Raw genomic sequence first — 27,634 nt, 5'->3', positions numbered from 1 at the left:
AATTGGATACTAAATGTTTATAAATGGAAAATATATATACTTGTGTAAGTTTATATTTCTGCAGTTAAACATATCACACAATCTGCTTCCTTGGTATATTTTGGCTGTTACATTATTTGAAGTCAAAGAACTGTTGTCCCTTTTTTCCAGGGCATAAAGAACTTTTCTGTCTTTATTAAGAAAAAAAAGAAAATTCTTCACAATGGTTTCTAACTTTTGCTGGAACGAATTTAATATAGAAAATCAAGATTCGTATCTGTTAAAAAAAAACTTGCTAATGCCAAATCCAATCCCTCTGGGTGCACACAATGTAATCATAAACAACCTCTCCAGATTCTTGCCATATCTGCTCTCAGAACTAAGTGCAGCACAAGATAAACTAATGACAAAATGCAAATGGTATGGCTAAACGGCGTGGAATTGAGAGCTTTCACATGTCTGTCACCTTTCAGATCCTTTACAAATTTATAGTCTCAGAGTGCAGAGGTCTAAATCTTCAAAGCTTAAAAAACAGAGGTGCAGCATGAACTAATCTTCATTTTTTTCTCCTATCTTCTTACAGCAGCACTAATGGAAATGTATTTTGTTTAATGACTCTGAAATCCTGTTTGTAATTAGATGTGGGAATTGGTCTTACTTTGTAACAGATGATACTGGAATAATAATATGAGAGATGCTACGCTGAGACCACTATCCTCCTAAATCTATATCATTTTTCATTTTATTGACAGGAAATGTGTTCCTGGAACAAAGAGATTGATTTTAAAGAGTGGAAAAATAATGTCTAGTAAAAACTCAAATGAAAACATTTTAGCATTACTTTTAAGTGTATCACAAGTGTATATTAACCCTTTAACTTCATTTTTAATTTTAGTAAACAGCCTTCCTAAAATTGTTGCTTTGTCACTGATAAAAATCTTCGAGTGAATGTGCCAAAAGGTAGGGAACTTTAATTAATGACAGGGTGCATACAATTAAAATGCATATCATATTTCAGAAGGATTATTCAAAAGAATTAATTTTGTCGCTTAAAACACTTTTACAGTCGTAAATGAAGTAATTAGGAGTGGGCACAGAAGATGTGAGTGCAGGCTGAGCTCACACAGTCCCTGTAGAGTATTACTTGTCTTTACTGTGTCTCGATGTCATAAATCATTTTGGCCACTGTAGAGCCAAGGCTACATCTTTTCCTTGGTGATAATTCTCACTTTTGTTGGTGGGAGCTGAATTTCGTGGTCAACATCAACCTGCTGAAGGAATAAGGTTCCTGTAAAGTGTACCCCGTTCTGACAAGGTCTCGTGTTCCTCTGCACAACACAGAACTGCCAGAGCACTGCGGGGTGTGAGACTGATCAGAAATGCACCAAATTTAGGACTTTCCATATAAATTTTTATGGAGACCAATACAGATTAGATGCCCTGCACTTTCAAAGGGAAAATCATTCCAGTTTGGACATTTTAGTAAGGTTGTGTGACTGCTGAAGGACACGGTGTGAAGAGGCTGTCCCGCCCTCTGGGCAGCAGGATGAGGAGCCACCTCTGCCTTCCTGGTTGGTGCTTAGTGAGAAAGGGAAGGAAGAAGAAAAGTCTGGTCCAGGTCTACCCCTCTGAAATGTATTTCAAATTCTATGTTAAAATATCCTTGGTTAAAAGCAAAAGCAGCCCTGGGAACAGGAACCATGACCTGGTGATCAGCTGAACTCTGGCAGTTGGGGATGCCAAAAATGCTCAGTGGTTTGCAGGTTTTCCACAGTGCTACCAAAGAACAAGAACAGTGAAGTGCCAGATGTCAAATACATCCTTTTAATTTTTTTTCAGGTCCTTGTATGTCCTCTTGTTTCCACAAAATCTCACCTGCTGATCATTTCACACGAAGTAACGTGTTTTAAACTCTGTGATGCAAGAGGATGTTTAACCAGGGTTTAATTTCCCATTGCAGAGTCTAAGGAATCCCTTAGGTTAAGAATTCCAGTACGTCAGGAAAAGCCACTATTAGTGATAGTTGCCTTTGTTAATACTGGTGAGTCAACTTCAGTCTCACATTAATGATATTTTAACAATAGAAAGTGCTTTAATATTTTAATTACATTGTAAAATCCGGAACATTCTTGTTCTTGTTAAGGCATATATAAGTTAGGATGAAAACTGGCATATTACCTTTGATGTGGGCCACATGCTGAGAGTCCCCCAAAGGATGTCATTGATAGTGATACAGCTGCCAACAGCAGGAGTCTCATGAATTACAATTTTAATCAGATTTTTAAAAAAAGTCCCCTAACATACAGTTAATTTATGTTTGAGGCAAGAAATGTTTGTGGTGTGATTATTTGGAATATTTTCTCACTTAAAGACGTAGCATAAATCCCCCCCCCCCAATTTTAATAACGTGGGTTTTTAGTTAAAGATTCAGCACTAGATTTGTGCTGAGTGCCCTGAGCTGACATTTCTGCAGCTGAGATTCGGTAGCAGTTTTCCTTGCAACAGTTGGTGCTGTTGAAATGTCTGGCTGATTTGTGAATTTGATGAGACAGAAGTCACCGTGGTCTCCAGTAATTCTGCCTTTCCTTGCACCCACAGAGTACAAGGCATCCCTCAGTGCTGGAGTAGGGGCTGTGTGGGTAAGCAGGACATACACAGATCACCACCTTACTCCTTTTTATAGAATACCTTGGCTCTCTGGAGCAGTCAGATTCAAGTTTTGTTTTCCTTTAATAAAGTTTTGATCCATGAGAAAATGAGGATTATGCATTTATTTCTGTGATTTTAAAGTAAGCATCTGACAGTTTTGCATAATAGGTTATGCTTTCTGCTCCATATTCTGTTTAAAAAAAGCTGGAATCCAAAGCTGTGAGTGACATTTTGGTAGAATTTTAGCAAGTACAGTCATTAGCAAATTAAAAATAGATACAGGTGGGTAGTCTGTGTTTTTAGCTCCTTTAAAAAAAATCCAACCCCTAACTGTATACAAGAGCAGCAGTTTATCAGATCCTTCTTGTTACAATTAGGAAAGACCAACAATGTTGTCTCAGACCAACAGTAAATGTACCTTTGTCACCAGAGCCTTTAATTTCCAAATTCATTTTCTCAGATTAAATTCTTATTCTTAATTTGTTAGGAGGTTAAATTAAGTTAATAAAATCACCAAAAAAGTATTAAAAATAGGTTCATTTAGTCATGGAGAAGAAAATATTGTTGGCACCATATAATTCAAGCTACTAGTTTGTCCATAATCTAAAGGAAAAATGCGTGGATTTTTAATGTACCAGTTTCAAGTGCCATCAAGTGTTGATTATTTTGGAAATTTAACCAATATTATGTTATCTGATAACTAACTAATATGTATTTTAGTTTGCATTAGTTTTTGCAGACACGTGTTTCATTTTGGGAGGCACAGCAGCAGCACCTGATGGTTTCAGAACAGCAGTATTTTCTCAGTCATTGATGTTTTCTTGAAGAGGAGAGTAGGTAAGGCTTCAGCTGAGCCATTCTTGCAGCTGAAGAAGATTCCCTGGTGTGGGACAGTGATGCTGTGTTGGGGTGAACACTCCAGGCTGTACCTGCAGTGTGGGGGATCCCGGTGCACACACCTGGATCGGGTAAAGTCAGTTCAGTGGTGGCAGGGTGAGCTCAGGATGGGCTGTTCCACCCTGCAGGGTGGCTCTGGATGTGATCTCTGTATGGCAGTCTGTGGTGTTTAGGGTTATAGGAAAACAGCACTTCAGGCTTGTTTCCTTGTCCACACTCCAGCGATGCAGGAGCTCTGCCAGCCCCATGTCTGACTGACACTTGGCCAGCTAATTCTAGAAGTTTTATAGGCTTGCTTATCATGGCCATTTTTCCTAAAGTTTTCCCTAAATCTTCCTTGTTAAAGTCTTTCCTTACTTCTTGTCCTGTGGGTATGGAGAACAGTTTATTCTGTTTTATTACTGAACATGTTTTTTACCTGGTGCAGACTATTAGTGAGTCTCCTGTCTGTTGTCCCTTCCCTCCATTAAACAACCTGCTCTTCTGAACATGACTCATTCTGAGGATTTTCCCATTCCCTGGTCAGCTCTCCCTGCACTCCTCTGGCCTCTCTCCAGGTGATTCAGATCCTCCTGGGTCCCAACCCCCGTCAGTGCCTCGGTCGAGGCCGTGCCAGAGCTCTGTGCACAAATGTGGAACAGAGACAAAGAATTTCTCCCAGTTGTACACTCAGTGATCTTCTATAAATGTGTGCAACTTGCTCTCCTGGCATTTCCTGGAAGCAGGATACTGCTGACCTGTGTTCACCCACAGTCTGCTATAGCCTCTAGATGATTTTTTTGTTGTTATTTACTTATTTTATTTACACAGGAAGTCAAAACCCCATTCTGAGTTTGTGAGGCTATTCCAGTCTTTCATCTACCCTCACCAAATTTTCACAGTATATCTCTCTTAAAGCTTCACAAAGGTATAGATAATTTCTAATACAGATCCAGAGTTTTGGACAGGTTGGTTAATTTAGCTGTGTATGCAGGATAGAGACTCTCACCTGCCCTTGAATGTGAAACATTTTGTTCAGTTGAGTTTGGCCATTTTATAGTTTATTCCATCTGTGCACATTGACTGAAGGTACATTCTGAAGGTAAATTAAAATTGATAGTTGAAACTGAAAATCAGCATTTCCTGTCTAGATGCTGTGCATTTTTTAAGCTGTACACAGCCATCTGCAATTAATGCTCTTTGTTGTATATCTTCTGTATTTACAATATATTTGACAATAAAACCTTTTTTGACATTTAATCAGTAGCAGAGTTGTTCCACTCTCATTATATATTCATGAACTTTATCACCAAGACAAGACATAAATGTTGAGCTTCTCTTTAAGATCAGACAGGCATTGATATTTAAAACGTTGAAAATTGGGGGGTTTTGTGACTGTTCTACATTTGTACAATATAAAAATGAGAATAGATTCTTCTCTTTAAGAGGATTCTCAGGCTGCTTTAAGGATGGAGACAATGAAACTCTGGGACTAGTGAAACTGTGTAAAAGCTGTATATTCAATTACTGATGTCGTGGGACATCAGAGGCTGCTTTTTCCCCTTTTCCTGTAAGGCATATAATATTAGTTAAATTGTGATTTATTTTCCCCTATTTCAGATGGAAATTGGAAAGGTAGTAGGAAGTTCCTGTGGATCTGTCTTAAAAGTTCCTGTTGATCTGCTTGTTGATTGACTGCCTCTAAAAATTTGATGTGAAGGGGATTTTGGCATTTCATCCTTGAGAAATATTCCCCCTCATTTACAGTACCTCTTCTATTTTTCTGGATTTTGACAAAGCCGATATTTTTTGGAAGTTGAGTCCAACTTTATTGCCTTTCTCTGTAAAATCCTAGATGCAGGAAGAAAAGTCCTTTAGAAAACACCAGAATAGCACGAGTAAGATTTTTCATTTCATTTTTTAAACACCAAGTGTATCTGGGTATGTCTTTTATGTTAAATGACATTTCTGTGTCAGTGAGAGATTGAACTTTTATGCAAAAATATTATTGAAACAAAAGGGAATTTGCATGAAACTTGTAGGTATCTTATATTTTGGAGGATAATCTCTGTTGGGCCTCTCTGAATTTAAACTCAGGGATCCTGTCAGTAAAAGAAATATTTGCATTGTCCTATTGCTCACAACTGATACTGATTTTCTCTCCGACTAACTAACAGCTCTTCTTTCTGCCTTGAATAATTACAGCCCAAACCCTGCCCCTGTACTATGTAAATGGAAAATCTAAGTCATTAGATAGCAGTGAATCTTCAGTTTGGATTAAAAAAAAGTATTTTATTTATTAGATGCAGTTATAGCACTGAAATAAATGGTTGATGCAGTTATGCAACATCTCACCTTCAAAATTTAATCATCTACAAATGCAATTTATTTTTCATAAGCTCCTTCCCTTTTAATATGATTCATTAAATTTTTTTTTCTGCTTTTTGTTCATCTATTTTAGATGGAGACTCCAGGCATTTATTTCTCCTCTTCCTTAATGTTTGGTGTGGTAGATGTGAAAATATTTTAAAATAATGTTCATATTATTTAAATAATTTCATAGTTATTGTTTATATATTTTATATAATATAGTATATAAATATACCAATATATAGTATATTTATTATTATCTATTAAATACATATTTTTCATATTCAAATAATTTCATATTTAAAAGTTTGAAGTGCCCAGGGAGGTTGTGAACTCCCCACCCCTGAAACTGTTGGAACAACCTGGGATAGTGGAAGGTGTCCCTGCTCATGTCAGGGGGTGGAACTGGATGAGCTTTAAGGTCCCCTGTGACCCAAACCATTCTGGGATTCCATAATTCTGTAGAATTCCATAATTCTGTATTATCTGAAGCACATGAGGTATGTGACAATAGCCTGGTCTCGATAGAAAATGCCCTCACAGCTCCTCCATTTTTAGTTCTCTTAATTGTATACATGCAATAACTTCTAATTCAATTAAGAGCAGCAATATTCTGCATTAGCCCGTGTGTCAGAATCCATGCAGTATACTATAAAAAAGTCATTAGTTTGGTAATATCAATTTAACAAGTTTTAGCTCATTAACCTTGACACCAGCAGTGCTGGAGAGAGGAACCTTTTGATATTGTTGTTCTCAGCATATACCAGGGAGCTCTGAAAATCTGTTGAAATCCATGGCTATTATCCCTGATCATCAGTTATGGCTCTGTGGTGGCTCTTCTGGGCAAATGCTCCATAATAAACCACAAATTACAGCTTTTCAAGTCAACTTAATGAATGGTTGGTTCAGTCATACATCTCACCTTCAAAATTTAATCACCTACAAATTGCAGAAATACTTCTTGAGCTACTTCTTTTTGCCTTCTGGATTTACTTTTGATAAGTCACAGTTACCTTTGTAATTAAGTGGTTGGTTTAGCTTTTGAAATGTGCTGAGTAGTTGGGCAAACATGTCTGTAAAGCCAGAGCTGCCTCTGCAAATACTGGTTTTCTTTCTAAAGGGGTCTTGCATTATTTGACATTTATGAAAACCTGTTAGAATTGTATGTGAAACATGTAGTGGCGTTTCTTGTGGCAAATGTATGTTATTTTACATTTATGTTAAACCATATATAGGCACATTTCTACATGTATATGTATGAACTTATCTCAATATATTTGAAATAAGAACTACAAATCAAACTGCAGATTTGTGCCTTCTAATTTGGAGATTTGTAGTCTGACCATGTTCACTTTGGATTTAAATATCTTTCAAAGTGTTCAAGCTTGATTACTTGACCTCACCTGAATAATATAACTTAGAACTAAGGCTTATATCTGGGTAGCTGTCTTTGTATTATGGCTGAAAAAATCTATCACTGCTAAGACGTGTTTTAGAGAAAAATGTGTATTGTAGATGTTTCAAGGGTTTTTTGACCAGTATTTTTAAAAGCTGGCACAATTTATAAAGTAGAGGTTCAGCTGCAAAATGTGGGGCTTTAGAGAGTCCATATTTCAGGGGGATCATGCTCTGGGGTTGTTGCTTCACCAAAGACATGGACAGAGGATCTTTACAGACTAAGACACCAAACAGAGGTAGCAAAGGTGTCATGAGTTGTGGAATGACCTCTGTGTGGCACTGAGGGAGGCAGAGTCCTTCCTCCTTTTGGTCAAACCCCCAAACCAGCACCAGGCTCTGTTCCACTGGGAACACCGAGCTGGGTGCTGGACCCACAGTTAATGAGCCGTGGGTGTGCTGGGACAGAGGGCATCCCTTTAAAAAACCTCAGCAGTGAAGGATGACTCTCTTTATTCTTTCTTTTTAAACTGAAAGCTGCCTAGAATCTCCGAAGTGAAAAACAGATCTTCAAGCTTCCCAAACTAAAGAGCTTTGGGAAGAGTGTATTTGTCATTATGTTTAATTTGCACATACCTCACCAAAGAAAAGGCCAGGGGAGCCAGGCCGAGAACACAGCTGTACAGGCAGCTCAACTAATTGCCTCTCCATCCTCAACCTCATTTATCTTCATTTCTTCCCAATTATACCAAATTATCAATAGTCTCTGTTGCATCAGAGCCTTAATCCCCTTTATTCAGGCGGCATTAGATAGTGGCAGATGAATTCTTGGAGGGAGTCAGGGTAAACAGCCATGAAATGCCACCTCTGGCAGATGGCATTGCTCACAAGAAATGTGACAAAACATTTGGAATTTGTTACTAGGCATTGGTATGAGAAGGCAAGCTGTCAATATTTTTTTAAATGATAATCAAGGTGGTGCATACTTATACCACAAGCTGAAATGAATCCTGTCCAAAACCTCAAGCTTAGTTGAGTTCAGCTTGGCACTTGTGCTATTCCATTTTGTTGCAGAAGCTTCTCACTTCTTCTTCTTAAGAAATACTTTATCTGGTATTATTATCAATATTTTAGTAATGTTTGTTCTGATAGTAGTGGTTGTTTATAGTACGAAAAAATTATTTATTTGAAGACATAGAGTATCCTTTAAAAAATTTAGGATGTATTTTCTTCAGTGGTTTATTTGACACCGTTGCTCATTTCTAGGGGTTTGCTGCTGCTCCTTAGAGAAGCCAGTGCAAAACTCCCACTGATTGAGGAGAATTGCACTGGAAACGAGATGAGAGTACCCAAGGGCTGAATGAGAGAAATGTTCTGAAAGTCAAAGATGGATTAAACATGTAAGATGTCCAAGTGCTGTGGTAGGAGTTTATTCAGATATTACTGTGAGCAAAATTGAAAGTGGTTGTTAAAGGAAGTACAGAGTTGGCTGCTAACGTGGTTCAAGGGGGTTTTGTGTGTTATTTTTAGACTGGCATTAGCTAAAACACCGCAGATGTCACTGCTGACCTTTTATGTGAATTGGGTTTACTCACAGGCTCTCCTGGTTTTGGCAGCATTCTAAACATTTTAGAAGTCAGTAATACTTAGTGCAAGGGATCAAATGCCAGATATAAAAAAATGGAGCACCTTCAGAATTGGGATGGACCTTTCCAGTGTTCCCCAGCCTGACACAGCTTGTGGGAACTGTGCAGGTGTTTGCACTTACTCCTCCTTCGTGGAAACATGGGCTGTGGAATTAAATGTCATTGCAGAGCTTTCACAGTCATTCAGCTTCTGTATAAAAGGATGTTGAGCATCCCTTGGCAACCTCTCATTCCCTAGTAAAATTTCCAGTGAGTTTGGTGCAGATGCTGGAGGTTTGGAAGATTTTCCAGGTGTGTAGGTAAAAGGCCACAGACTTTATTTAATTTTTTCAAGCCGTACTTTATGGAGTTCTTTTAGTATTAGGTGTTTTTGAAAGGATTACATAATCCATTTATGTCACTTGAAATTAACTCAGAAGACTGCAGTCTGTAACTTGAACTGTTCTTAGGAATTATTTCAAACAAACAGTAAATGATGAATCGTTGAAACTCAAATAACCTGATTTTGTACCATAGCATTACCTACCTGCCATGGATGTCAGGATGTTCTCAAAGCCTCTCAAAATCAAAGCAAATTATCTGTCTAGCTACAGTCATGGTAAAAATACACTGTACATGTATCTCAGTGGTTCTTTCAGTAAATTGTTAAATATGGGATAATATTAAGGAATTTTTTAAAAAAGGCAGAAAATGCTTAGTTGTGGTGAGTGCAGGTGTCAGTGTGATCATCCCTGGGATACAAATCCCAGCTCTGTGCTTGCTGGCTGCCATTGTTGAGTTTAGAGGGATGTATGTTTATCCTTTCTGGCAGGCAGCCCTACAAACTGTGTTCAAGATCTGAAAGTTAAGCTGTTTTATTTCTGGCTTGTGCATCATCAACAGTAATAAAAACATGACAGACCAGAATTTTGACCTTCTTTCTCTCAGTGAAATGCACGTGTTTCTGAAGACAGACTGTGGTCCTGCAGTAGGAAACAGTTAATTTAGTTGCTGATGGTTCTAAACCACAAGAGATACCTTGTTCTAGTACAGCATTCTTATCTTTGTAGAGAAAAATAGATAGCAATAAAGTCACACACTTGTTAATAAAATGGTAGCAATAACTGTACTACCCATTGTAGAGAAGAATAGGGTTTTATAACTCACTATTTTATCCACTACAAGAACTGGGAGACATCAGAGGAAGGCAGCAAATGCCAAGTTAACCCTCCAGAAGACACCTACAAATAACATGAGGTGGTTTTTCATACAGTGCATAGGCAAGCTGGGGGACTCCTTGCTGCAGGATGTCGTGGATGCAAAAAATTGACATCTGTTTAATTAATTGAAAAAAAAAGTCTGTTAAATGTGGTTAAATTCAAGGAAAATACCTCTCTTTCAGGCATTTCCTAGTGCCTGAATTGTTGGAGAGTGTTCTGGGAAGCTGTCACTGTAGGCTGGACTGTAGCACTTTGGATGCAGTCATTCTGGGAACCATTATTCCTGAAATATCATGGCTAATTTCCATCTAGGAAGCCATAAATACCTTTAACTATTGATATGAAGATTGCAAGCTCCCCCCCCTTGCCCCTTGTCCCATGGTTAACAAGGCAGAAAAAGCTTCATTTATTAATTATCAGAGCTTTTCTCCAGCCTGTCATACTCCTTCCTGGCCCAGAAGCAACTTGTTTTGTTTAATATTTATACATGACTAAATCAGCAAAAGAAAAGAGGAGAATAGGTACAGGTAACTCTGAGAGGTGCTTGTGAATATCAGTGCATTTTAATGACAATTATTATAACAGTTTGTGTCTAACTTTCTGAAAACAGGAGGTTTCATCTTGCTAAATGTGACTTTGATGGGGTGCAGTGGTGGAATAAGTTGAATCAGCTGAACCACTGAGATGTGTTTGGTGTTTTAACTGAAGATACTTGGAGCAGTTTGTGGTTTTAGCAAACCAGTCCCTTAAATCACACTGCATTTTCTTTCTTTTCCCTGCATGTTAATGGCAATAAGGAGACTTTTCTGGTATTGTGCTTTAGCACCATCATCATCAGTCATCATGTGGGAATGTCAGAACACATTGATTTACCACCTTCTTGTTTCTTTGTCTCTACTCATTTTAAAAGAAGCAGTTGATGGTTCAGCAGGGATGATTAGGTTCCTAAATAAGTATTTCATCTCTGCTTTTATCTTCTCAAAAAGTATCTTCCTGGAATTAATTGTTCTTAATTAAATTGGCATCAAATATTCTGACACATTCCCAGTTATCTTCAATGTCCTGTTTGCTGTGAAATAAACTTTGATTTTGCTGTCATTAAGACTTTTCAAAAAGTTTAGAAATTATATTCAGATTTCAGATGTCTTCTTATTGTGTAATTATCAACAGATTACTTCACCTAAGTCCTGACAGACATATTTTTTAAGTATGACTGACTGATGGACAGATTGGGAATTGCTGAATTAATGGGCACATTTCAAAGCTTTGGCAGGGCTAAGCAGTAATTACATCTGCTGAACCACTTGATAAGTTTTTGGAAGTAGCCCAGTAAAGCCATCACTGGATTTCTTGACTTTTAATATCTTACCCTACACACTTTCATGGCTTTCTTGTAGGGCAGAGTCCAGAAGTTGATGTAGCCAAATGCACACAGCGAAACAAATCCATGGATAAAAGCTCTAAATGCATTGCAAAGGTAGATTTCAGATGGGTATCATGATTTTGGGGGGCTGATTAAAAATCTCATTCCCTTTTTAAAGTTAAAGAGTTTGTTTGGGGGTAATAAGGGACCACAGAAAGTGTTCATGATTGCATGGCCTCCATAAACAACATCATCTGCTGCCAACAGGAGACACAAAATTTGGGGTTAAATGGGTCATAATCCTGGCCTAGAACAGTTTTATGGTTTTCTGACCATAAGTTTCTGTGACAATTGAAAGGAAAGTGACAATTGACCAGGAATGTGACCTGGGTGGTCTCTTGCTGACCTTGCTCGGTTTATGAGAGGTGTCAGAAATTGTTTTCTACCTGATTTTGTCCATGGAAAGACCTGACCGAAAGTTGCAGCCTGAAATGTTTTTGCAGAGATCTTCTGTGTAGACCAAAAAAGTGACAGTTTTTCCCAGTATTGAGGTGAGATTGGGGCTTTGGTAAAAGCAAATAGCCTGGGACACCTGAAAACACAGGGGCTGAAAGTGCTGGAAAACACAGACTTGTGTTGTTTTGGGAGTAATGGGGTTTGTGTATGCTGGACACTTATAAAAGAAGTTAGGGGTGCAAACCACTTTGGAATTAGCAGTGCTGAAATAAAAATGCACTGAATACTTTTTTCTTTGTAGCTGATGTTATGCTTAGTATGCCCAACGGGATGAAAAATGTGTTTAAAAACAATTTTAGAATAAAATTGGCCAGCGGAGATGGCATTGCTTTTCACAATTGGAGTTCAATTTTTCAGAAATGTATCACAACAAAAAATAAAATGACAGACAGAGATTGAAACAGCGTGGTTGTGCAATTTGGAGGTGCCTCTGACAGAGGGGATTTCATTTAGCTCAACCAGATAGTTTTAAGGCTGATAAAATGAATTTGAAACCAAATGAAAAGAAACTGTCACCGAATTGAACTTGGATTACTTTCTGGAGATCTTTCAATACCTAAAACCAAGAAACTAATTAAATATATCTTCTCCAAAAAAAAAAAAAAAAAAAAAAAAAAATATATTTTTGGGTTTTGTTTGGAAGAACAGAAGTGCACAGGGAGGTTTATTGCTGGAAGACTTGTGGCCTTAAGAGTTACCTTATAAAATTGCTAAAATCAAAGATGGGCAAGTAGCAGCATTTTCAGAAAGCTGAAGCTGAGCTTATCACTTGCATTTGCTTCAGCTAAACAAAATGAAACTTAAACAGAGGCAGTGTGTTTACAGACAGGTCCATGACTGTAAGTCAGTGCAGGGGGTCTGTGAGTGCAGGTGTGTCACCCACAGCACGTGTGTGGGTTGCTTGGGCTGATCTTCCCTGTCTGTTCATGATACCTGTAATTTAACTCCTGAACTCACCTGAATGTGCCAGTTATACAGAGTTTGGCTCCTGGGCTGTACAATGCAATTGAGGGAATGTTTACTGGAGAATTGTCTGGGGTTGTTGTGTCAGTTCTGCTTTTGCTTAGTTGAACATGTATGTAATTCGTGCAGTGATAAATAACCTGTTAAGACTGGTAAATATCAGGCTTTTAATTATTAAGTATATTAAGTAGATCATAAATAACTCTCAGCAAATCCATGTAGAGTCCATCTTTATCTGTGTCATCCGAAACATGCACATTGCCATGGACAGTGCAGCCAGCCCTTTTTTTTAATCCATATTGTGCATTTAGCTGAAAATCTGAAAGCAGAGCTGTGCACCCCACGTTTGCTGCGTGGTCTGAACTGGGTGGTTGAAGCAGGCCAGACATTTCTTCCCACTTTATCCTGGCTCTGGTAAGGAAACCATGATCTCTGCTTGAACCTGACAAGCTCCAGGAGCTCTGGAAGATGGAGGTTCTTGTCTCTTTTGCCTGTTTTTAATGCTGAGTACAATCTGTTCTGGGACAAGATCGACTAGAATGCAAACAAGATAAGGAAAAATTACCTTTTTGTCCTTTAGTTTTATCTGTTGGAGGGAAGGTCGTGGGGGGAGTGGGTAGGAGAGTTAAATGTAAAGCTTTTGGTAAAGTGTATAAATGATGTATTGGCACTTTGACAAATCAACAGACTTCTGAGTGCTCTGATAATATTCCTGTGACACTTATGAATCAAGTTACTAATATTTTAAAATGAAACATTCTGTCTCATGTAAAATAAATGAAAAGCTATATTTCCCCTCATATAAAAGAGTTAAGTCCCAATGCTACTTCCTGTTGTCTTGTTTTCCTTAGTGTTGTAAGTTTGCTTTCTTCTTTCACATAATTTTTCCTCTGTTGTTTCATATATACCTTACTTGAAATCCATCTCACTATATACAGTGGTCTGGATCATTGTTTAATTTTAGAGTCTTTATTAAAAAGAATGAGAGCCTTTACTAGCTTAGTATGGACAAAGAAATTATTTTTCCCTAATACAAATTTCTCCAAAGACCAAACCTTTTGAATATGATGAGTCAAAAAAAGAATTACTTTTCTGGGGTGTGTTGTGTGATTCATATCATAAAGTTTCATTTTTAGTTTCACCTATAAGCTCATCATACCAAAGACAGGATGGAGAATTAAAATGTGACATCTTTGCCTTATGGATGGCACCTATTTGGACAAAGAATGTCAACCAGCAGAAATCTCCTGAACAAATGTAGTTAAACCTGAATTTGAAGTATTAAGAAGGATTTACTTTTTATGGGTGTATTCACTTCTAATTGTTATGGTAACAAAGAATTTGGAAGTGTGCATTGATATGTGTGTATGTCAGATATGTATTTGCTGATCTAACGTGCTGACAACTGTGTTACTAAATAAGAAAATTGGATGCTCAAAAAGAAATACTTTTTTTAACATTGCATGACAGTAAAAGGGCTGAGTATATCACCACAGGTTTGCATTTCACATATGTGGTTTATGCTGTGAATCTAGTTCTGCTTTGCTATTAATTTATATATAATCTTACTGTATGGGAATAGGTACTGAAGGGAAGAATGCAAATTTTCTTGTAAAATGGTTTTTTTTTTAGCTGTGCAAAGGGACTGCAGGTGGGATGAACTGGAGGTGTCTGTGGTACAGGGCACAGGATTAGGACCTGTGAGTCCTGACTTTTCTTCCAGTTTAGTTTTCCCACTGCTGAGCCAGGAAACAGGGAACTGGCTTTGTAATTCTGCACCTCTGCTTTCCCCATTGGAGCCAGTCAGTGCCCTTATAAAACACTTCACAACTGAACAGTTCTAGGTAAGAAGTTGTTCTAATTATTATTTTCTTTTCAAGAGACTTGCTACTCCACAGTAACTGCAGTCCAGATGAAGCTGTTATCTGTGGGATGCTGCAGGCTGCAGGATACATTTCATTTAACATCCACTTTTATTATACCTCGTACACTCAGCTGTATTTTTTTCTTTCTCCAAGGAGAAGTGATAGGGAACATAAGAATACAGGAGTGGTCTGGAGAGATAAGTGTATTGCAATTTATTCTTGTGTTGCTGGCACTGAACACTGGAGCATATTTACAAGTGGAATTTGCAGGGGAAAAAAGTTATTATTGTCTCCATCTGTAAGTAAAACTGGTCCAGTGATTTGGACTGCACCGATTTCAGTTCAGTTTCCCGTTCCATTGCAGGTTTCCTGTGTTTCCTTAGGCAAGTCCCTGTTCTTCCCAGTGCAATTCTCCATCTGTAAAACAGGAATAGTGCTGTTTTCCTATGGAACATGCACTGATTGTAGAGCTGGGCTCAGAGAGCTGGCAGGGCTCTGACACTGTGCAGCTCAGGGTAGGGCACGAGAAACTCCCAGAAATAAGCAAATGAGCTGAGTTTAGACTGTCTGTGCTGGGGTTGGAAGTCTGGAGCAGAACTAAGAGGTGAGGGAGACTTTCAGATGAAGAGTGCAGATTTTAGTTTCCATTTTTCGTTTCTAGTTTTCATTCAGAAATGTCTGATAAACTCTTGGGCCCAGTTTTTTTGCCACTGCCCTGATACATAAAGTTACAGGTACAAAAAATTCATGCTAAGGTATATGTCATATTTTTTGAGGAAGAAAAAAGTGTAAATGATAAATTTGCTGGAAAAGCACATGGAGAAAAATAAAACTCATTTGATAAAATGAAATGCTTAGCATTTCCACAGAAACTGCTTTATAAATTATACATTTAACTTGAGAAATAATTTACCAAATAATACCACTTGTGTTTAACAATGGTCAAAATGTAGAACTTCTTTCCTAAGTAGCAGTCAAATGTTATTTGAAAGAGCTGATATACAGTATATTAAATAGCAAAGATGCTGACACAGCCTTAACTGTAGTAGTTCTTCTAATTGCTGCACTAGGCCATGTTATATTACATCACATGGCATAATTTAGTGTGTCTTTCTTTGTCAATGTATTACCATTTTACAAATTACAGCTCTTTCATAGGAAGGTAATTCATACTTGGACATTGTGCTAAAATGATGGAGTGTTTTCCTTTTTTCTCAATCATTGATCTTTCAAACTTTTGCATTTAGCAGTATTAATCATGCTTATTAGCCAAGTGCTGTCATAAAAGAATGGAATTTCTCTGTTTTGAAGTCATGAACAAGAATCCCAATTAGAATAAGTAAATAAATTAGTGGGGTGCAGCAGATAGAGGCAGCAAGCAAAAGAAAACCATTTTAATTGAATATGAAAGTGACAAAGTCAGTGCAGCAGTTACATGTTTTTTAACAATCTGTAATTTAATTGAGAATGTGGGGTGCACTCGGGAAGGGATTGAACTTAAAATACCTTTTTTCCTTTAGAAATGTTCAGTATAACTTTTTTTTTGGTGGTTTGTGTCGGGGACCAGATGTATTTTAGAATTCACTAACATGGTCTAGTTAACAGCTGTGTAAAAGGAATTTGTTATTCAAGTGTGGAAGTGTAATACTGAAAAAAACTACAGTCTGTAAAATTGCTTCTTTGGAAGATCAGACAGAGATTCTAGACCACAAGTGCTTAGTTCTCTACACCGTTTTTGGTTTAGACAGTAATTACTATGCATAATAAATACTGGACTCCTAAATTTAAATTCCTGAATATTGATGATGTCCAAGCCCAGCCTATGCCTGGCTCATTTAACCCAGCAAAGTGAAGAAACTGTGTCACTTAGGACATCCCCAGGGTCAAACTCAGCAGTGGAGGGGAAGCTTTTGAAGCTCAGAGGTAAAATAGTGGAAGGATAAGTTGTTGTGAGCTCTTTGGGGATGAGTTTCAGCTGGAATGCTGGTGAGAACTGGAGGGAGGGAATGGCCCAGTAAGATTCACAGTGGTGAGAGACCTGAGGAGCCTGTGGCAGGGACTGGGTGGCCTCATGTCCTGTGATAGCAGGAGATCATGATTTAGTGTCTCAGATGTTCCATTTCTGTTTATTTCCTCTGATGTTTACTTGTATGATTTTATCCTTAAACGTTTAGCTTTCCCTGTTCCCAGAAGCTAGTGTTATGAGGTAGGTGTTGCTGAAAGTTTCCAGTCTTCTTTTTTGACTGATGCATGTTTATTTATTTGTTTTTGAAAGATTCAGGTGCAGGTTTCAGATGCCGTGCCTGTGCCATGGTAAAGAGTATTAGCCCATTGCTAACCAAGAAAAATGTGTCTCTAAATAACAGTGTATGCCATTCATGGTTTGGTTTGCTCTGTTTTCCAGGTGGGAGTGAATCCTCCTGGGATAAAGAGAAGCTCCAGTCTCCCATTACGACGGGATCCCAGCACAGCATTGGCCATCCCACACTGTCAGGGCAGTCGAGCCTTGGAAGTGCACACCCGCTCAGTCCTCTCCAGCAGAACCACCTGCTCACCAACAGTATGTACTGGGCTCTTACTGGGAAAAGACAGTACCTGGAGCCCTGCTGGGGGCTGGGCTTGCCTTCCTTCCCAGCCTGGTGGAGGTGGGGAAGTGATGGGAGACACTGGAGCAACAGGAGGGTCAGTCCTCCCACTGTTTGCTGCACTTGTGCCTCATGTCCAAGCCACTCTCTTGGAATAGTCACTCACTGCTGGGTTTGGGACTGTTAAATTGACATTTCCATGGCCTGGACTGAAGGGAAAAATAATCATAAAGTTGCTTACAACTTTAGCTATGTTAGAAAATTCCATTCCAGATGAAAATGCTGACCACAAAATACAAATATGAGAGCAAGGAGTAAATGCAAAATGACCAGTTAAAAGTGAGCAGGAGCAATCCCTCTGCCTTGTTTTGCCTTGTAGCTGCCACATATGGGCAAGGTCATCCAGTGAACTCAGCTATCCAAAACAACTGGAATGAAATGACACAGTTTGGATTTGTAACTTAGAGCTCTCTTTAAAGCCACCTCTTTTCTTTCCCTTAGGAAGGGGGCAGGTGGGAAGTCAGCAGTTCCCCTTCTTTGTACCCAAAGAGGGAAGAAAAGGAAGGGAAATATATTCCAAGAAAGATGTTCAGGATTAATATTTTAAAAGTTATTGAGGAATAAAGTTAACTGTAACTGTTGATGATGGATGAAGAACGAAAAGCTTGTTACTTCTGAACTCTTGTTACTTGTTTAAGCTTTTCATCCTCAAAGTTATGAAAGTTGATTTTTAGTGTTAGTTTTAGTGGATTAATGAGATTTCTGACCCCTTACACAATTTTAGGAGCAGTTAGTTCCTTGCCACCTCTGTCGGGCCCCAGACATGAACAAATCAGAGTTATTGAAATGACTCCTATAAGAAGGGCCTGCTTTGTGCATGGGAAGGTGTGGACCTGAGTATTTTGGGTTAGGAGTCAGTAGCTAAAAATCACCAGGTCATAGGACTCAAATTCACTGTAGTTTAACCTTTCCTTTTATATTCTTGCATAATTCAGCACCTGAATATATTTTACATACAGGCATATTCTGTTCTTTGCTCCTAGAGGTATTTTCTAGTAGGTATTTTGTAGTAGGGTGGTGTCTATAGGCTGTTAAAGGCTTTATTGAATGTCAGACATTATGCCCAATGATTTGCAAGTGCAGGATGTATTTTCCTCATAGTCCTCTGAAATGTTTGACGGATTGTGTCTTAAAACTGGTGATGTGCTGTTAAATTCTGTTTGTAGTTTGCATTTAGTTTGCATGTCAATTGGACTTTAAGTAGACATACAACTCAATGTGGCCAGATGGTGTCTGGGAGTTTTGGAACTCTATAGAGGATGAGGGAAGATTATTGGGCTGTTAAGGGAGATCTGCAGGGGAACAAAGGCTTATGGATGCAGACACTGTCAGTGTGGTTTGAAGGGAAGGGAGATGGATGTGGGCTTTGCTTATTGCCTATCATAATTAATATTGGCCTGGATCATCATATAAAATATATAGTGAATCATTAGACATCACAGTTGTTGATCATGATATAGTCATGTTAAACAGAAATAGTGTAGGAGCTCAGGATGTTGCAGTTCTGCCTTTCCTGGTGGGCACTGTGGTGTTTTTATCCCACTGTAGTCAAATTATATAGGAGTAACATAAGCTATGTCAGTCAGTGGTAATTTTTATTGTTAGTTTTGTCATACACCAAATTGGGGAGTGGACTTTTCATTTCAAATAGTTATGATAGAGCCAAAAGTTAAAACCCTTTTAGCAGTGAGTAATGTGAATAGCATGTGGTTATAATTAGCTATATGTTTGTGTTATTTAATACTCGCCTCTGAATTTCTAAATGAGAATTTCTGATCTGAATTTCATTTAGAAATATGATAGGACATTTTATCTGGCAAAATGAGCCCTATTTTTATTCTGAAAAAATAATTTTGGATACCCAAAAGTAGCTGTCTTAAAGTGGTCCCTCTAAAGAATTCTCAAATGCACAATAACCTGAAACAATTTTTTTTCGGTGAATTGGTGTTTTGGTCTTGCTTTCCATTGCTATCATTACTAAATACAAGAAGTAATACACATGCTGAAATGGATATTAATGAAGTATGAGAATCCAATTCTTGCTAGCAGTAACTTCACCTTTTTGGCAATGTCAAGAACTCCAAGTTGGTCCATATGAATTTCACACCTTCTTAAATTGGTTTATAACCATAGCAGAAGACAATTTAAAGTGACATCCTGAAAATTAAAACCTCTGGCAACAATTTTAACCTTTCATTACATGTTCCAGATCACAGACCTTCTGTACAATAGTTCACTAGTGTCTGTAGTCCAACCCACACCTTCCTGGATTCAAGAAATAGGCCTAATATAACAATCTGGTCTCAGATTGCTGTATGTGAACTGAGGACTTGGTAGGAGTGTATGATCAGCTAAAATTATTAATAAATACTCATCTGATGTATTGGAAAACATGCAAATTTTATGTTTTGTGGGGGGTTTGTCTTTATTTCACTTAACAAAGAGATCACTGAACTTGTGCACTGTTATATATTTATTTAAATATGGCTTCCCCAATACAAACTCACTTTCTTTCCCCAATACAAACCAGCCTTTCCTGGAATGCAAAGGCAGCCATTCCCTGAGAAGCATCAAAATTCCAAACACATAACGATGCCGAGTTTGACCAGTCAGTGTTCCAGTGGAACGTGGGCTGTGGGAAGGGAGGTGTTTGACCAGTCAGTGTTCCAGTGGAACGTGGGCTGTGGGAAGGGAGGTGTTTGACCAGTCAGTGTTCCAGTGGAACGTGGGCTGTGGGAAGGGAGGTGGTGGGGTGTGAAAGGAGTGAGTGACCCAGGCCCTGCCCCTGCTGTTTTCCAGGGATAGACCTGCCGTTCATGATGATGCCGCACCCCCTGCTCCCCGTCAGCCTCCCCCCCGCCTCCGTGGCCATGGCCATGAACCAGATGAACCACCTCAACACCATTGCCAACATGGCAGCAGCTGCACAGATGCACAGTCCCCTCTCCAGGGCAGGGGCCTCTGTCATAAAGGTAAGTCAGACTTTAAAAAAAACCCCAGCTCTTTGTGGCTTACAGAAGCATTTACGGTGATTTTCTCCTGGATGATAACAAGGAGGCAGCGAGTTTGTGCTGCCTGCAGCTCACCTGGTGTGCTGCTCCTGGGAGTGCCTCAGGCTGGGGAAATGCCCACCACAACAGCCAAGGAGTTCAGCTGCTCTGATCTATCAGTAAACCTGTAATGTAATTAGAAATGGATACTAACACTCTCTAGAGGCGAGAGGAATATCTGTGCTGCATCTGTGAAAGATCAAAAACCATTCTGAAATGTTGTTTAAAATCAAACTTAATGTTATACTTCTTATCATCCATGTATCTGCAGAGTTGTTCGCTGGAGAGGGAAAAAGTGCTATCTCTGATGTTCAGCTGTCCATTAGTTAATGCAAGTACCTAAACTGTTTGAAATTAGTTGAGGTTCTATTCATTTCACTCTGTAACCTTGTCTTTACCTGTTCAGAGACCTCATGAGAAAACCATAACTGAAATGCAGCAGTGGAATATTTGTAGCAGCTAGTAGACTTCAGAAGCTTTTTGATTACATTTTAAATGCTATCAATATGTCAAAATGATGATTAAATCTGTATTTGTAAACAATGCCAGTTCTTTGTAATTTAAACTGCAGGTTTTGCAAGCAATTTGGTTTCAGGGTGTTATTTTGCAGGCCCTTGCTGATGTGAGTTTCTCATTTACAGCTATTTTTGTCCAACACCTGCACTAGAGGATACACAATATCTCCACAGCAACAGTAGGTTTGGCCAGCACTCTGGTGGGAATTATTTCCTCTCCATGTTGTAGAGGAAAATACACCAGTAGGTGACGTGCCAGAGGTGGAGTGTGGATCCAGTGCTGTGTTACTCTCACCTGTCAAGTGATGCTGCATCTTCCTCTTGTTTGTTCTGAGTGCTGAACCTGTAGATGGATTTCATTACAGTGTGAGGCTCCTTTTGTCCTTTTCTTCCCTTAAGTGCAATCATCCAGCACTGAATGATGTCAGTTAACATGAAATCCTTATACAAAATGAAACATGTAAAAGAAAAGCATTGCTGCTGCTGCTGTCAGTGATATTACTTTTATTACAGGATATTATATAAGTGCATTTAAAAAGTACAAAAAATGACTAGTTTTCAATCCCAGTATCATGTTGTTACTTAAAATGGGAGAAATGAATCAAATATATTGAGTGTGTATCTGTTTCCACACTCTGATGACTAAAATACCACTTGGCCTGTTTTCTATAGGTGTGAGAATCAGCTGCTTTATAAAGGTTTTGAATGAAGTCATTATGCTTTTTATATCACGTTTGCCATTTAGAAATAAGCTGTTCTACCAAGATATGCATGATCAGCAAAGTTAACATTTAGTGCTCCAGAAAGAAATGTCATAACTATGAAACTTGATTTCTTCCTGACAGGAACACTATAAATTAGGGAGGCACAATGGCCAGGCTCACAAAACCTCCTTAGCCATCTATTACATGATGTGATGTGATTACAGCAGCACCCACCAGCAGCACTGTGGCTGCAGTTCTGGCAGTTTCTCTGGGATAAATCAGGGATTTACTTCCAGGGATTTACTGTGCATCTGAAGGAGTTGGCTTTGTTGGAAACTTGGCTCAGAAGAATCTGTGTAATTGAGAGTCTCATATGGCAAGAGCAGAATCTCACAGTAATACCGACTTCCCCACCCTCTCTCTTCTCCCTCTTGTGCCTGCTGTCCTGTTAGTTCTTTTTTTTCTGGAGCTGTTCTTCAGCTGGATGTACTCTGCAGTCCAGTTACTGGCTCAGATGTCAAATGGGGACCAGTCTGGGCTGGAACTTACCTGAACTGCACTTAAGTCATGGTTTAGGCTCAAAAGAGCATTGAATGTTCAAGGGCAGGTTGGATGGGGCTCTGAGCAACCTGATGTAGTGAGTGGCATCTCTGCCCATGGCAGGGGGTTGGAACTAGGTGATCTGTAAGGTCCTTTCCAACCCAAACCAGTCTGTGATTCTGGGAATAAGTGTAGCAGTTTACTGTCATCCAGTAATTTTGTTGCTGAAACTCAGGAAATCTACTCAATAACAATATTTTTAGGTCTTCAAAAGCAAAGTTGAGAGGAGCCTTGACAGAAAGGCCACTTTCCCAGCTGTCCTTGGAAACAGGCTGGTGGGAGATGATAACTCCAGTTAGGCTGGGCTTGAAACTGAGGGAACCAAACCCAAACCAAGGGCCTTTAAGCTGCTCCCTGTTGTGTTAGATACAAAAAGGATACTGAGAGTAATGAGGCAAAATTTTATCCCAGGGATCTGAGACTCTTTTACTCTTCTTTCCAAAATTTTCCTTGCTTTTTGTTCTATTCACCCCACATATTTTGGGCATTCCTTGCTCCTCTTGCTCACATCTCACCCTCCTCTTCCTCCATCTCTCCTTGTGCTCCCTCCCTTCCCTTCTGGCCAGCAGCCTCTTTGGGGCTGCTGAGGGATGTGCTGCTCCAGAGTAGGAGTAGTTCTGAAAATTGGTTTCCTGCTGTCCATTTTTCTTCTCTTGTCATCCCCTCATGCTTGCTGTGTTCCTACTTTTCTCTTACTCTTTCTGCTCTTATCCAGGTCTCAGTTAGGAGTTAAATGGCACTTTTGTTGAATGCAGCTGGGAAACCCAGAGGAAAAAAAATAAAATAAATGTAATTGAGATGCTTTGTATCAAAAACACTCCACAAAATAAAGTTTTTTAATTTTTTTTATTTCAGAATTCTTTCAGAATTTGACCCCAGTGTACCTTAGAAACAAGTCTGATAGAACAAAGCAATAATAGTACAGTGGGATCCAGACAAGCAGTAGAGATTTTTGAATCTCTTTCTCTTTGAGTTCTTTTTTTCTCCTGATTTTGTGGGATTGTTTAGGCATTTGTAAAGGATGTATATGACATGATTTTAAATTCCCTAAAGAGAATACAGATGGGCTGTGTAATTATTGCTGAGAGGTGCTATTTTCTGTGTGCTGTACAACTCACATTCATAACATTTACCTGACAGCCAGAAAAATGTGGCCATCTCAGAATACTCTGAAACAATTCTTCTCAGAATAGAAACACTTCCCATTACAGAATTTGTAACATCTTTAATTTCACATCTCTCTGTGCATTCAGTCCATTATGAATTGTTTTCAGAATATTACAGCATTTATAAAAATAAACTTCTGTACAGTGTACGTTCTTTTTCTCATTATTAGATTTATTCTGCCCTGTTTCACAGCACATGTTCATTGCTGGCAGCTTGTTGCTGAAATGGGACTGGACTGTGTTAGAGACAGAGGAGTTTGTTTGCTTCTTATAAGGTTAATTTTTGTGGCTGTATTTGAGGTGATGGAGAAGGGAGTGTGCAGGTTTATATCCTTTTATTCACTGATTCAGGGAAACTGCTCTGTTGGGAGATGTTCAGATCCCTTCAAGTTGTATTAAATGCCCTTCTCATCTCCTCCTTTGGAGGGAGGCATATCCTTCTCCCTGCAGTGCCAAGAATACCTGGCTCCTTACCACCCACACACCTTGTTGATAGGTTTTAAGCACTGAATACTTACTTCAAACTTCCAAGTGGAAAAAAGCAACGGTAAGAAACAGATATCCCTTTTTTTGCAGAGCTTGCAAGGGGAAATTGTTAGGCCAAGCACATATTAGCTCTTAGTTCTGGCTCAGATCTTTTTAGTATTGGCTTAGTCATTTGCATTTGTCCTTAATAACTAATATAAGCTCTGAGGTAGATGAGATACAGCATTATCATCATTAGTCCTGGGAGTGCCTTTCCTCCATTCCACAGCAGCACTGGGTGAAAGGATTCATAGAAGGGGTAGAAGCACAAAGTTCCCAGTGGGGACCCTTTCCAGTTTTACTCACTGTTGTGCTTTCGGGTTCAAAGTAAAATGTAAAGGTAAGATCTGAATACACAGCTGAAGGTTGTCCCACTGACTGCTAATTTAAGAAATGGGGAAGAAGGCAAGCTCCTGTTTGGCTGTTTCCCAACACCATCTGATTAGCTGCAGTTCTCTGTTTGGCTGAGCAGCTGGCAATTAATGGATTGATAGGAAGTAGTCACAAGGTAATGGGATTAGTGAGTGAACATCTGGTATTAAAATCAGCAAATGTAGGAGAGTTTTTATGATTTCTTAAATTCGGTGGGAAAATAATTGCCAGTTGACTACAACTGAAACAACTCTATGTACACCGTGCAAAAAACTTGCATTTTAAATGACAAAGTACATATTTTAGGCGAGTGACTTCCCGATACACTGCAAAAGATGAATGGGATCCAGCTGGCTTTCAGACACCCAGATCCTATCTTAGTTTTTAGACCAGCTGTTTACCTTGCTCATCTCCAGTTCCTGCAGCAATCAGAGGTACTATAAGTAGCTCAGAAGACCAACAAGTCACCCATAGTTTGTGTGTGCTCATTTCCAGGCTGAAATGATCCAAAATACAAACCAAACCACTCTTCTCTAGCCCAGAAACAGTGACTGACCATCCTGTTTCTTGCTGGCCACTGCCCAGCATCAGTTTGGATGTAGCACAGCTCCTGCTCACTGTGTCAGGATTATGCTTTTTCTTGGAAAAGCCTAAATTTCAGTTATATGTTGCTTTTCTCCATAATGCATGAGTTAAGGACTGTAAACTTTAGAACACTGTTAAAAATGTACTTGTTATTAGAATTCAAATAGTATCAACTAAGGTCAATTGGAAAGAAATCTGTGTTAGTATTAACTTAAAAAATAAGTGTTAGCAATTCAGTTCTTTGCTAACTGAAATTGTAAATTGTGATAACTTTTCTTATTCTTCTCACTTATTGAGGATGGAATTGAGCCAGGGAGGTGGGAACAGCGTGGAATTGTGGTTGGAGGTGAGGGAGGCTGCAGCCAGTCTGCTGTTCCTGCTTCACAGACACTTCCAGACAAACCTCCTGGCTTGTAGAATTTGTCTGTAACTGTGCTGTCCACTTTGAGAATATGAATGGTGATTTGGCAGTGAATTTGGTAGAGTTCAGCCCATGAACTCTGTTTTTCCTACATGGCCATCAACTCAAAATCTTTCTCACAATACTTGAAAACCCTAATCTAGACCTAAAAGCAGCAGAATCCCCATTTTTCCTTCCTTTCCATTTTCCATTCCACTGCAGAGCCTTGTAAAGTAGAGCAGCAGCACCTCAATTAAATATGAAATATTGAGATAAAATATCCAGGATTCAGTCAAACTTCCCAAACCTGCTTGTCAGCAGTGAAATGCCATTAAATCCTCTAGGAACTCATTAATAGATTAACATTTGGAAGAGTAATTACAGCTACATTAGAACTAAGAATAATGAAAAATAAAGGAAAATCCAGCAGCATCATTTCTCTAAATTCTTGACATAAAATGAAGATCAATACTATAAAAAAATCAGAGGTAAGGAATTAAGGTCAAGATGATTGTGTCAAAAATAGGTAAGCTGTTCATATATATTTCAAATAAAACTAGTGTGGATGCAACTGTTATGTAGTGTTTCATATTATTTGTGTGGAATAGCACCTCACAGGGGATAGAAAAGGGGATATTGAGGTGAAATCAAGGATGTATCTGGAAATTGGGTGACTTGATGACTTCAGAGCCGTTAACCTAAATCACAACTAAAATTAACAATGTCAAGCTTTGTAGCTACATTTTCTGAGGCAGAGCAAGACACTGATCTTTAGTGAGACAAATATATTACCCTTCAAGAGAATTAAATACTGCAAAAGTCCTTTTACAGAATTTATGTTATAGCTCTGTAAAGGAAAGAAAAAAGATAAGATAAAGTAGGTACTATAGGTAGATAAATAGGTGAGATCTTGAGAAATGTTTTCATTTTTCATAAAATTCTCACAATATGTACATTTTTTATGTATAATTCATTAAATTATAACCTGGAATATGAATCTTGCAAATTTATGAATAGGAAAAATACAAATGGAGAAAATATTACTTTTTTTAGGAATGCTTCTCTTTTGCTGTGAGTTTACCTGATATGGAACCAGACTGGGGAGAATGGAGCCATTTTCAAGAGGAAAAATAATAAAATATACGAAAAGTAGCGAGGTTGTAAAATACACAGATGACAAATAAAATGAAGTCATCAATGTGTAAAAAAAAAAAGTTTAGGTTTGAGATTTGCAATTTTCCTATTTAAATACCCTCATTGATTTGTTACAAATACTGTTAACCCTGTGTTTGGAAAATGGTGAGGACATTATCACTTGTGTTCTCATTTGTAATAAAATAGATTAACTTGCTGTGAAATTTTAACTAGGCTGAGACACAACAGTAGCTACCTAATGAACCAGAGCACATTGCTGTTAAGTAGCTAAATAGATGCATACTGATTACAGGACTGAAAAATGGAGCTGTTTACCAGCAAAAGAAGAGTCTTTTCATAGTGTTATTCATTATGGGAGGGGGAATTCAGCACCACATTTCTACACAAATGTTTAGACATAGACAATTTCTTGTTCCATGTGCAGTCTCACATGGTGATACCTCACCCTCATTTATAGGACATATGATACAGAGAGAATTTCAGCTCCTTTGTTGCTTATAGGGGAAAGTGTGTTTTCCCTGTGTGTGTGCATTTGTGTAACTGGTAAAACATTAGATGACATGATCAACCAGTTCTCTTAGAAAGTGATTCACTGTGTGATTAAGAATGACATTATTATTTGACACTTTTATTTCTGCATGAACATTGTGAACCAAGGCCCTGAGTTTGAAGGCAAATTCCTCGAAGCAGAGATTGTTTTACAGGGAGAGACATTGGGAAATGCAGTTACCAGAAGGAGCTCGAATACTTTGCTTTTCCAAATCATCAGCTTTTGAATTACTCAAATAACTCCCATTTAAGATGACATATATGGCTGTTTGTGTGATATCTAAGTGTTAATTCATAGTCATATTTGTTCATAGGGTTTTTTTGCAGAACAGTTGGCATGTCCTCTCCTTGGCCATTCATTTTCATGGTTGCAATAGACAATGAAATTTACTTAAACTATGCACTCTTCTGTAAAATTAATCATTTCAAAATGATATCTTAATTGGAAATTGAGTGCTCTTTGTGGTAAAAGGAGAGGAAATAGTGCCAAAGAGGACTGTTAAACTGAAATCCAGGCAAATGAAATTACAGTAGCCTGTTAGCAGGA

At 38.5% G+C, this 27,634-nt stretch overlaps 1 protein-coding gene across 5 annotated transcripts in view; it reads left to right on the top strand.

Moving 5' to 3' along the window:
• The window catches only part of DACH2 (dachshund family transcription factor 2), a 247,206-nt gene that overhangs the window by 169,369 nt on the left and 50,203 nt on the right, over window positions 1–27,634 (top strand). For all 5 annotated transcript variants that reach the window (XM_064670121.1, XM_064670119.1, XM_064670122.1 and 2 more), the window contains exons 4-5: window positions 17,226–17,381; window positions 20,266–20,438. In XM_064670121.1, coding sequence (XP_064526191.1) covers window positions 17,226–17,381; window positions 20,266–20,438 — 329 coding nt within the window. The remainder of the gene's footprint in view (window positions 1–17,225; window positions 17,382–20,265; window positions 20,439–27,634) is intronic.

The sequence above is a fragment of the Pseudopipra pipra genome, chromosome 13 (assembly GCF_036250125.1).
Source record: "Pseudopipra pipra isolate bDixPip1 chromosome 13, bDixPip1.hap1, whole genome shotgun sequence".
Taxonomy (NCBI): domain Eukaryota; kingdom Metazoa; phylum Chordata; class Aves; order Passeriformes; family Pipridae; genus Pseudopipra; species Pseudopipra pipra.
Note: the sequence above shows the minus strand (reverse complement) of the source record. Positions and strands in the feature narration are given on the sequence as shown.